The 12107-nt window shown below is 52.1% G+C and overlaps 1 protein-coding gene across 1 annotated transcript in view; it reads right to left on the reverse strand.

Annotated features, from left to right (window-relative positions):
- SH3RF2 (SH3 domain containing ring finger 2) overlaps positions 1-5102 on the reverse strand; it is a 50015-nt gene extending 44913 nt beyond the window's left edge. Inside the window, exon 1 of the mRNA XM_052816599.1 lies at positions 3787-5102. Coding sequence (XP_052672559.1) covers positions 3787-4158 — 372 coding nt within the window. The 5' untranslated portion in view covers positions 4159-5102. The remainder of the gene's footprint in view (positions 1-3786) is intronic.
- Positions 5103-12107: the final 7005 nt, after the last annotated feature.

Consider the following 12107-nt stretch of genomic DNA (forward strand, 5'->3'; position numbering starts at 1 on the left):
CTCAGTTCATGCAAAGAGAAAATAGCCAAAGTCACAGTTAAATTTGTGTGGTCTGTGTTTTCCAAAGGCAAGCTGTCATACTCAGAATTTTCCTCCTCTGGCTCACTGCCCTGTATTTGTTGCATGTCAAAGTTCATCATCCAAGTAGCTGTTTAGTGGCCTGGATGGATTTTTGCCCTGTGTAGGGTATAGTTTAGGTCTGCTACTCATCAGAGAAGTATGGGAGTTTTGTGTATACCTCAGCACACACGATCTTTCTGTTCTCTCACCAGCGGCAAAGCTGTGTTTAGCTTACATTGGGGCTGAAGCCAGATACGAAGGATGCTTCAGCACAAGACGTAACCACATCTGGCACATGCCAGGGGCGGTTCCTAAGAGTTCAAAGGCTTCAGCATAGATTATTTACGCATTCGCCTCCTAGCAAATCCTTTTATTCTTAAATTCCAGACAGTTTATTATGTGGAGATCCTGAAAATCCAAAGTCTTGTCCTCTCTGCATAGATGTTAAAGATCTTAAAACCTGGCCAGACGTCCCGGGAGCAGCTACCGGGCAGTGCCAGTGGCCTCGGCGCAGCACTGCCCGAGCGGCTGCTCCCACGGCGGCTGCTCAGGGCCCGTCTGGTCCCTGCAGAGGCACGGCCTGGGTATGGATACGCACGTACGTGCCCGAGTGCTCAAACCCAGAATGTGCCTGCCCCATGTTAGCATGTAGGAAGTGGATTCAAAGTGATTTAAATGCTAGCAAGAAAGAGTTTGGGATGGGCTGTAACCAGAATATTCCCTGTTTTTTAAGGACTGGCTCTCTGAAATTCCTGACTGCAAACTGAGTATTGTATTACTGCTAATTCAGCAGCTCTGCTGGGGCCTGCTCGCACTTCCCTCTTGGAATGATACAAGTTCTTGGCTTGCTTGGTGATGAGGGGATTTATTTTACTTTTTTGTCTTCATGGATGCTCATGAGGATGAACAGCAAAAAGCTGGCAAAGAAACCATCTCTGCTGAGAAGAGAAACTTTGGTCAAATTTGTGATTTTCTCAGCACCATGGAGTAAAGGAAGTTTATTTATAGAACAGCAGCTTTGATAAAAACAAAACATGTTCTGTATCCTGCTTTTGATGGCGTATGTGGCTGCAGTGCAGCAATGTGCACGTTAATTTCATTTGCTTTGTAGCATGAAGTGGTGTATAGTATTAGCAGTAATTAGCAGACTATGCAGATTGGGGCAGTCTTTGGAAGCACACGACCTTCCACTGCAGTTGCAAATGAAAACTGCATTTATGAGTACCCAGGAAAGCAACTGTGGTGGGATTAACAGTGGTGGAGCAGGATTGCAAAATAGCTGTTCTCACTGTGATGCTTGACAAAAAGCATCTGCTCTGTGGTTCAAATCGTTTGGAGGCCTCTGCTCACCCAGATTACTTCGGATGAATACCCTGAAACTCAAGCACTCCATGGTGTAGGGAGATGACAAGTCATCCTTATTACTGCCTTGTCTCTCTGTACCGCACAGGCACTTCCAGATGAGTCCTTGCTACTGCCAGGTGAAGCGCTGCTATTACCAGGTGCTAGTTCAGGGGAGAGTCTGCATGTGTGAATATCCCACTGGAGCAGCTAAAGTAACGTGTGGTCCCATCTGTATGTATTTAAAACCACCAAACCCCAAATGTGACTAATATGTTTCATTCTTCACCTTGCAGCCGAGGATTCCAAAGTGTTTTATAATTAATTAACTAATTAAGTCTAAGAGCATTTCAGTGTAACGTGTTTTTACATCCCTTCATCAAGAGGCATAGGAAGTCAGAGGGCTATCTCAGTGCTGCGTCCCAGCACCACGGGGAGCTGGTCCGCAGCCACAGCCCTCTCATCCAGTGCTGACTAGCTCTGCCAATTCCCAGGAGTTTGGTCTTAAAACACTTACAGGAGCTACAAACTGATGGATGTTGCTACTATATAATATCAACAACAAGTTTCTGCCTGTCCTGAGAACTAGTAAAAGAAATGAGAAACGTGAAACGGGTGAGAGAGAAGAAAAACAGATGAGCGTATTGGTGCTTTTTTATCTGGGGCTAGGGGAATCCAGCTGGAGAAACTACGAACCTTCTCACTTTCAGCTGAAACGCCGCCCATAGTGACAGTGGCTGAAAACCGTCGCTGTCTGATGGTTCGTACCTCGCACAAACGGCACCAGTGACTCCCCACAGCTCCCCTGGAGAGCTGGTTCCGAGCGAGGCGCCTCGCTGGCCGTGGCTCCGCTGCTCGCAGGAGCTGGCAGCCCCGCGGACGGAACAGGGTGACCCGTGGCGGAGGCTGCCGAGCCCCACGGGTCGCTGCGGTGGAGCCGTCCGCAGCCTGAGGACTGTGCTCGCCCCCACCCCGCTCTGCTCTCCCACCCGGCCACCGCTCGCCTAACGGGTGCTGCAGACGGGAGACCGCGTTGCCCACCCGCCCTTACTCTCCCAGCACCGACAGAACAGCATTGCTCAGCGCCTTTGGGGACTGAGCTACATTCCATCTAAGCTAAAGCATAATTTCTGGCCGCAGAGGTGCATGTGGGAGAAGGAGATGGCCTCTTCCAGGCTGGCTTTCTTGCACTGCCCACCTGGCCCAGGCACTGCCTCCGTGCACGGGCAGGCACGTCTGCCTGCCTGATAAGCTGCAGGCCAGGCAGGGCTCCCGGGAGAGGGACCGAGTTCATATGTCTCAGGGCCACGCTGCCACACTTTCCAGTGGGAAAACTCTGAGAGAGTAGCTCCTGAGAGATGTCTGGTTTTGATGTGTGATCCATCCAAGATGACTTACCGACGCCACAGAGATTCCCTGGGATACGGACACCAGCTTGTACCCACAGGACATAGGGGGTCCTCTACAGCTCCACAGCAATATGCACATATGTACCTCTATAGCACGCTGGCAAGAAACCCTGTCTGATGTCTGCCTGGAAGCTTATAGCTCTGCAATTCTCAAAAGTGCCCTGAGATTTAACAGCTGTTTGAGTCAAGCTGTTGAATGTTATGAAGAGGTTTGTAGAGACATTGTACAGAAGAATAGTGCAGGTGGGAGAAGTGGAAATCCAGGAATGTAACACAGGAAAGGTGAAGCCACAAGTCAGTCTCTACCCCAAATTCAATCTGAGCCCAGCTCCTTTAACAGGTCTAATATCATGTCTCATTATTTAAGAAAAGCTTTTGTACTGTTAAAGAGAATGACAGAAAAAACTTAGAATTTTAAAATTAGCCTAGTAAATCATCCCTAGATAAAGTTAGTAAGTCAGTCGATTTTAATATTTTTCATTAGTGAACCTCAAAGTATTTTGCCAGGGACATAAGCATCATTAGGTGCTCTCTTTCCTTTTCAGTGGCTGGGGAAACTGAGGTGCAGTGATGGGAAATACCTTTCTCCACCTCTAACAGTTACAGCTTTGCAATTACTGATTTAATTGCTATCAGTCAAAAATCAGTATATTGCCCGAAAGTCAAAGCACCTGAAATGCCCCCCAAAAGTCAGGAAGCACCTGAAAACTCCTGGGGAAAACAGCTCCTGTGAAGTTTTTGTAAGAAGGGCAAGCTCGTTTTGTCTCAGCCTGAGAGTCAATGCAACTACTGTTGTGATGAACTCGAAATAGTCAAATATCACAAGGAAATAGCAGCCAGATTTGCAAGCAAAATGATCTCTCTTACTTCAAACATTTCTGCAATACTTCTAACAGGAAAGTTTCATAGCTCTTTGCACACAAGCAGGAAGCTTTCTATGCTGATGGACAGAGTAAAGAATGTGTAGCCTCCTTACCCCTTCCATGTGGATCCTGGGATTTGTCGCCAGCCGGTGCTGATGAAGTTGCAGCCCCCTGGGGACTCTCCTGATGGAGGCAGGGGATGACAGGACCCCCGACCTCTGGATCGAGCCAAACCTGGTAACGTTTTGTCCACACCTGACTCCATCCAGGAGGCGAATGAGGAGCAGGTTGGAGGGCAGCTGCTCGATGCTGCAGAGGACGAGGGTCCTGCACTCAGGGCACCTGAGCTCCTTCTGGGATTTCAGGATCCTCTGCAGACAGGGCTTGCAGAAAGTGTGCTGGCAAGGTAGCACCTTCGCTGTGGCGTCGAGCTTCTCAAAGCACACAGGACACTCCAACAGGTCAAGGAGAGCTAAATCATCCATCTTCAGTGCAGAGCTCTGTCACGAGCGGGGCCGGAGCCATCCACATGCCACATCCACGGGAGCAGGCTGAGATGCCTTCCTGCACCCGCGAGAACCGCACCAAAATCCTGGGCTCAGACAGCTATCCTGCACGGAGGGAGAGGGAGGAGGGAAAAAGAGCAGAACTTGACTGCTGGAGTATGTAATACATCCCACCTACATTGCAAAGCAGTGCCTCACCAGCCAATTTGCAAATGTATACTTTGCGCTCACGTCCAAGTTCGAAGTGAGTCACTTGTGACTCAGTACGCGTGAGGGGACGGCGTTGGGGCTGACGCCAGAGGCAGGAGCCCCAGGTCCTGCTCGCTGGGCAGACAGATCCCGTAGCTTGAACGGGGCGAGCTGGCTCCCTGCCTGCCGCCAGCCGGGGCAGCGCTGGCTGCAGCAGGACAGGCACGCTCAGCCTTACTCACGCTGTACGCAAGGTTGTCTTTAATGCGCGCCGGTCTGCGGATCATAACTGACATGACAGTAAAAAATTTACCAGCTCAGGAGATAAGAGTCCCCGATAAACATGAGACTGGACCTGTTTACGCTCAGCTCCGGCTGAAAGCAGCCACTCGCTGCACACATCCCTCGCACACCTACACGCCGCCTCGTTTTTCAGATCGGTCCCAATTAAGCTCTCTCTCTACCCATTTTGACAGCAGTTCTATAAAAAGAAGTCCTTCAAACACAAACACTCCGGAGGTACCTGGCAGAGACGCGAGGCACTCCGCAGTGCCATCCTCGCCCGGTTTGGCTGCCTCAGCTCTCTGAAGCAACCCAAGACGATTATTCCTCCCACAGCCTGAAGTCACTCAACCTGTTCAGCTCCCCCGGCGCTGCACGCCGGTTGAGACTGAAGCGCACACCACGTCGGGATTCAAGTCTGGGCTTGCGGCCGCCGCGCGGCCCCGCAGAGCAGACGGGACGCCCTGCGCCCGCCGCGTGCCGGAGGGGCCGAAGGGGAACCTTCGCGCGGGGAGCTGGCGCGGCGGCTGCTGGGGCGGGCAGCGTGTGCCAGACCTGGCCTGGCCTCGGCTTTCTGCACCCGGCGCTCAGAACGGGGAGCGACCACTCCAGCTGCTTGTTCCTACGGATGCTCGCCTCAACAGCAACCGCTCCATGGGACAAGAGGGAAAAACCGAAAAGTGCGTGTCCACTACCAGGGCCAGGGCTGAGTCCCGGTGCGACTTTCAGCGCCATCACCATGGGCTCCAGCAGCTCCCGGCTGTTCCCGCTCCTGGGCTGGTGGGGCAGTGGGTTCTGTGCTGGGGTGAGATGGCCCCAACTGGGTGCTGAGCATGTCCAGCTCCTGCCACCGCTCCCCTGCAAGGAAGAGTGCCCACGTGCTGCAGCGTGACCCAAGCGCAACAACAGCAGCATGGGGTTTGACACAGGCACCTTGTCCCCCACTGAGGCACTGGATGTGGTGCTGGAAGTCCAGGGGGCATTTCACGGTATCTGTAACTTGCATTCACTTTATCAGCTGAATTCCTATCTCGAGGTCTGCCTTGCTCGCACATACTGATGTGTTGCCTAACCAGAGCAGTAGATGTAGTGAAGACCTGAGGTATTTTTCCTTACAACCCCCACCATATCTCAGTCGTGTGTTTACAACCTACAAATAGTACAAATATTAGAGGAGAAGACTGTAAATCTGAAGGAACTATTTCTACTTGGTTCTCTCACAGATAATGCCTCAGACTGCACATACATCCCTTCCCTTTTCTCAGGAGGTCTTGTTCAGAAGTACGGAGTGGAAATGGTGAACAGGTTTTTTTCAAAAGTTCTTCCCTGCAGATCATGATTTTGTCAAAACAAAGTTTTTTCTTTTTTTTTTTTTTTTTTAAATGGTGGCCATTTGGTTAAATTAAAATGTTGACAAACATCTTCAGGATAATGGAAGAAACCAATGACCTCACTCTGTTTCATCTCAAGTTTCCTTTTACTTTGGTATTTCTTTGTAGTCTGTCGTATGTTGATTTGTGCTTGGCTGACTGAGTGCACACTTTTTAATGAATGATGTTGCAAACATCATCTCATCTACTGGCATTTTTAAATGCAATGCGTGACATAAACTATATTGAAAACAAAGGTTTTGAAGGTTGTTTTTCTCTTTTACATATTCTTCCCAGTTTGTGCTCTGTGATTAACACTCATGTTGTATTTTCACCTGATTAGAAAGGGAACAGAATTACGAAATATCTTGCAGTGGGCAAGTGGTGGAAATGAAGCTGACCAGCTGGTTTCGTGCACACCAGTTAATGCTAATCTTCGATCAAATCTGTTTTGTGAGTACTTCTTCGGTTTTTCCTAAACTTTACGGGCCAGTCTGCTTTAGTTGTGCTAGCAAAACAACGGGCGGGACTACAACTCTACCGGGGAGAAGCGCCTGCATTTTGCAGTGCACAGTACCTGGTGAATTCCCAAGGGAAATCGGTGGCTGCAGCCTGAGAGCCCGGCCGCCTCGTGGGGTGCCTGAGGAGGGCCCAGGCTGGGGGATCCAGCGGTGCTGAGCGCACTCGAGGGGTCCGGGGGGATCCGGGGGGTCCGGAGAGCACCGTGCCTGCAAGGTGGCCGGTCCAAGGCAGTGGTTACTCTCTGGGCTTGGTCTTACCCCTCTTCAGTGAAACGTGTGGCCGTGGGAAGCATGCCGTGCTGTTCATCTCCCGAGAATGCCACCAGGTGCTAAAGCTCTGGGCAACCTTTCCCCTTGAAGCTGACAGCGATTCCAGCCCACCCTGTGCCTGCCTGGGGCATGCAGGCTGCGGATCGCCGAGGCAGGGACAGGGGCTTTTTCCAGCCAGGAGTTTCTAAATTGCCTGGTACAGCAAAGCTCTGATCTTGATTGCAGTCTCCGGGTTCTGCTGCAATATAAAAGCCGATGATGCTAACACTTAGCATTTATATAACACCTTAAATCTTCAAAGCACTTTCCAAATGCTAATTCATCTGTGGAACGCCCCTTGGGCTAAGCATCACCCCCACTTTACATGGAGAAAACCAGGAGATGAGGCCACACAGCATATCAATGTCCAATTTCAGATTGGGATGTGAGGCTTTCCTGGTTCTCCACTTAACACTCAGACCATCCCATTGAACTTTATTATCTGCCACCGCCTCTCCCTTGCAATGCGTCTCGTAATTGGGGTTAAAAAATAAAGGCAGAGCTAGAAAGCTGCTAGTCCTTCCCTTTCATTTAAAAAGTCTCTGTTTGATGCCGATGTTGTAATTAACTCCAGGCTGGATGCAGTGGGGTGCCGGGTCTGGAGGACGCTGCTCCTCAGGCAGCACTGTCACTGCAGAACTCCCCTGCCCGGGCACAGCCACGCGTCGCCGGCTGCCGCCCCGGTCCCGCTTGTCTGCAGGAGCCCTCTTCGGCTTACCAGTGGAGGGATGCCTTGTACCGAAGGGATGAAACTGCTGAAATACGTATGGCTAGAGTCTTTCAGAGTGGTTTATCATGAAGCTGGAAACAAGGAAACAACATTTAGAGCAGAAATAGTCACTCTACTCTGATGTGCCCATCCTCGCTTTGGCGCAGAGTGGCTGCGCACACGTGTCTCCCCAGGGAGCTGCATCCTTGGCTTCCCCCATGTCCAAAGTTGACTCAGAAAAGAGCTCAAATGGATCCCAAACCAAACGGCAAATACACTTTGTCCCCATTGTCCTGTAGGAGCCAAGCTGTCCAGCGAGTGCTTCTGTCCACCCGGACAATGTCAACGCTGGGGACAGGCTGAATGTGCCCAGCCTTGCAGGAATTCATCCACACACTCCTCCAAGGAGAAGGCTTGCTGTTATCAGCACACAACGCATGATTGGAAACGAACCCTGTCGCTCCTGAGAGCACGGGGGGCTTATGGCCAAGTTTCTTGCTGCTGACTCCTGAGGCTTGGCGAGGTGTGCCGTGGTGAGAAGCGTGAAGTTTGTTTTCTCCAGGCTGTCATGGCAAGTGCCTTGTGAGACCCTCATCTCTCCCACCGCCTCGCTCCAAACCTTTATCTGCTTGGTTTCTCTGAGAGAAAATCGGTCAGATTTCTGTGTTTACCTGAGTGTGCACAGCTCCTCCTCCTGCTTTGACCACCAGCTCGGGGCTGTGAGTTTCCAACGCATAAAGACAGTGGTGAAAAAAGTATTGCCTTTTACCAGCTTTGAATTGCACATATTTTAACATTGTTGGCCATTGCCAGTTCTGGTGGTTATGAGACACCAATATATAAACAAGGTTTGCATTTAATACCTTTAGATTACAAAGAGCTCCATGAAGTTGGATATAATTACTCCCTTCTAAAGAGGGGGAAAAACAGAGGTGGGGTGACTCTTCAAGGTCATAAAAGCAATCAGCGGCAGAGTGGGGAAGGGAGCCTACATCAAATAACTTCTGCGATCAGCTCTGCCTCACTCACAGCCTGACATACCGGGATGCACCCTTACAATATGAAAACTAATTTCCTCGGTCTTCCTATGGCTGCCTGGGCAGAGTTACCAGAAGATTAAGGCATTGTTACAAGAAATGGAAAACTCCACTCATTTCACACATACCGTACAGTTTCTGTATTGAGGGGCAATGAAACATGGGAAAACTGCTTGTGAAAACCCTGCTGTTGCAAAGCAAACAAACAGTTGGTCCATACAGCCAAAGTCATTTTTAAGCATCTGCTCTGTCAAACCAAACAGGTTTTCTTTGGCCCACCAGAAGGACGACTCTCACGGAGCTCTGTGACCTTCAGTCTTCTGGCTGGAACTGCGGAGATGTTACAGCACCTGTGTCTCTGCTCTTTCTAGGGAGTACCGCACCCTCCAGGACGCCGTGTCCTCCAGGCTGGCTGCCCGCACGCAGGCTGTGCGAGATGGCTCTCCGGCAGGACCGACGTCCCGGGCGGGTCTGGCGATGGGCTCCCGAGAAGTCCCCTTTGGCAGCGGTGGTGGGGCGGCTCTCGTTTCTGGGTCCCTCGGGGCTCTCCGCTTGAAATAACAACGGGGAATAGCGTGAGCAAGTGAGAGGAGCTTCTCTCCATTACCCCTCACCTGGTGTGCTCCGGAGCTGTCCTCCTCGCCCTGTCCTTCGTCCCACCACACAACCAGTGCCAGGGCGGCCGACCCTGTGGGTGTCGGGGACCCCGTGCCCCCCCGCGAGCGCCGCAGGGGCACCGGGCTGCGGTTAAATGAACGCGACAGCGCTGCTGCAGACGGGGAGTGCGTGTGCTGGGAGAGGGCATGGGCATGGCAGCGCTTCCCGGGGGGTTATAAAAAGCCTCTGCTACTCTGCATCTTGCGAGTGGATGCCACACACCTCCTCCTCTGGGGAAGAGGGACCTTTCAGGCTGATTTTAGCTCCTGGAGGGCAGGGAGAGGGGGTGCCACTTACAAGCTGCTACAAATTATAGCTCTGAAGATAACAGCTTGTCCTCCTACCCACCCACAAACACAACGCCCGGTGTTGCCGCTGAAGGGGGGCGAATGGCAGGACCTGCCTGTGCCTCCGGACCCCACGGCCAGGATGGGGAGCGGTGCCCCCCCCCGGCCCCGGCTCGGGGTTGCTCGCTCTGCCGCTCAGCTCCCCTGCGGACAGCACGCCATCGGCCGCGGCGAGCGGCTGCGCACAGCTGCGGCGGTGGGTTTTGTACACATGGGCTAATGCTAATTTAGAGAAGCCTGCACATTTAGTAAATACATTGCGTTTGCTTGAAGACATAATTAGGCCAGCGTGAATCTGCAGGGATGTGCACAGCACGGGGACCTGCAGCCGGCAGACCAAAAGCCTCCCTAAAATTTTCCATCTCTCAAAGCAAGGCCTGGTGCCCTCCATTACATCCCAGTCGGGCAGGCAGCCAGCAGCCACCACCTCCCTGCTCCCAACACCCTGCTCCTCAGCCTCCGGAGGGGCACACAGCAGGGACAAAGCCACCGGCAGCTGGATATGAAGTCTTTCTTTCACCTTTTTGTCTTTCGTGAGGTATGCATCAGCTGGCGGATAAAAGCCAAACACTGAGAAGCCATCTACACTTATGTAAGAAGAGTGGTTTAGAGAGCTGTTTATTAATCTTACGGAGAGTTGAATGCTGTATTTTGCCCATAACAGCCTTGTGCAGTCTTGCTGTTGGGTAACGTGAAGGCTTCAGCCGATTCTGAAGTAGCTGGAGCAGAGTGGTGCCTTATCCAGAAATAGAGAAGTATTTTTAAATGAAATTTATTCACTGATTTTCCTTAAGACAGATTGTTATGTGTTTGTTGAAGTGTCATTAGAAGTAGCTGGCAGTGGCCCCGGGCTGAGCAGCAGCAAGCGGACGGACACCGTCCTCCCTGCGCCCAGGGAGGTCACCCGGACCACCTCCTCCTCCTCCTCCTCCTCCTCCTCCTCCTCCTCCTCCTGCTGCCGCCTGGTCTCTGCACCGAGGGCTGCGGTGGCAGCCCAAGAGGGGAGTGGAGGTGATTAAAGCTGACACTGGGCTTGTGAGATTTTGGGCCAGATCCAGGACAGGCTTTGACACCTCTGAGTCACCTGTGAGGTCTGAGCTCGGGCATCGGGTCCCGAGTGGGTGCTGCTGGCAGGTGACGGGGTGACACTGCCAGCCCTCCTGAGGGCAGGCACCCCGAACGCCGTCTGCACGGGTGACGGGGCTTCATCAGGAGGAGACGAGCCATGCGTCAGGCTGCTGCATGGCCTGGTGCTGGATTTTCCTCCTGGGGAGGGAAGGGCATGGGGCTGCCCCTGCCCAGGTAACCCCAGTTTGGACCTGGAGCTGCCCATGAGACCGTGGCCCCTCCAGCAGACAGTGCCTTGGCTGCCCCGGCACCAAAGCCGGGCTGGGCTGAAGAGGTTGCTGCTGCCAGCCTCTGCTCCATGTTCCTGCTGCGGCTTTCTCTCTCTCTGTTTTCCGGCATGTTCATCCTTTCTTCCCTACAGTGCAGTGAAGAACCACAGAACACCAAGCACTAAATCCTGCTTCACTGGGATTTGCCCAATAAGGGCTGAATCTGCAGGGATGCAGTTTTCATTCTTTAAGACAAGAAGAAAAAAGGGTTTCCAAGTAGCAATAGACCTGAGCACCACCTAACAGGCCTTTGAAAATTGCTTTGAGCACTTCTCAGCTGTTCTTCACACAGGTCTAACCACAGAAAATATCAGGCTTCAGTTACCTAATTAAGCACAGATGCAAATAACAACATTACTTGCAACAATGCATCACCTTTTAGTGTTCCCAGGTGCTTCTGGCCGACAGCGAGTGCTGCAGCCCAGAGCACGGCCTGTAGCTCAGCTGGTGAAGCCAACTAGGTTCTAAATACTGCTGCTCAGAAAGCTCTAGGTATGGAGGGGACAGTTGTGGTACAGGAGGGGGAGTGTGGAGGGGGTAAGTATTTAACAGATTGCTGCAAATGTACTTCTGCTTTACTGTTAGGGAGCAATTGGTTCAGCTATTTGTTGCTGCTTTGTTTGATCGTACAGTGATTTGGGGGCTGGTTCTCCAACAGCTCGTGCTTGGAGAGCAGTGCTCCTTGTGGAAGGAGGTCTGGAGAGCAGGATCCAGGCTGCTCGTGAGTCCTGCGAAGAAGAGCGTAGTGGAAAGGCACAGTAGGGTCGGAGTCCTCGTGGCAGAGTTACTTCGCACTGGCAGACCAGTTTGCACGTCTGCAAGCATCTGGGAGCTGTATCTCAGCCATGGTATAGACCAGTGTTCCTTATGCACTTGCCTCTGATGTGAGGTGATGTTTATCCAAGTACTGGCTGTTGCCCTTCCATGGCTCCTGTTTATAGCTGGAACCACCGTGTGTTTGTGGTGGTGGTCCCCGGGCAGTGCCGTCTTCGTGCCGTGGCTGTCGTTGCTGTTCTGTTCTCTACCCGGTGCACGCATGTTCTCCTGAACTCCAGTTTCAGGCTGCGCTGTTGCTCTCAGGAGGAGCGGAGGGAGGTTTGCCTCGTAGGT

The sequence above is a fragment of the Harpia harpyja genome, chromosome 20, assembly GCF_026419915.1.
Source record: "Harpia harpyja isolate bHarHar1 chromosome 20, bHarHar1 primary haplotype, whole genome shotgun sequence".
NCBI classification, from domain to species: Eukaryota; Metazoa; Chordata; class Aves; order Accipitriformes; family Accipitridae; genus Harpia; species Harpia harpyja.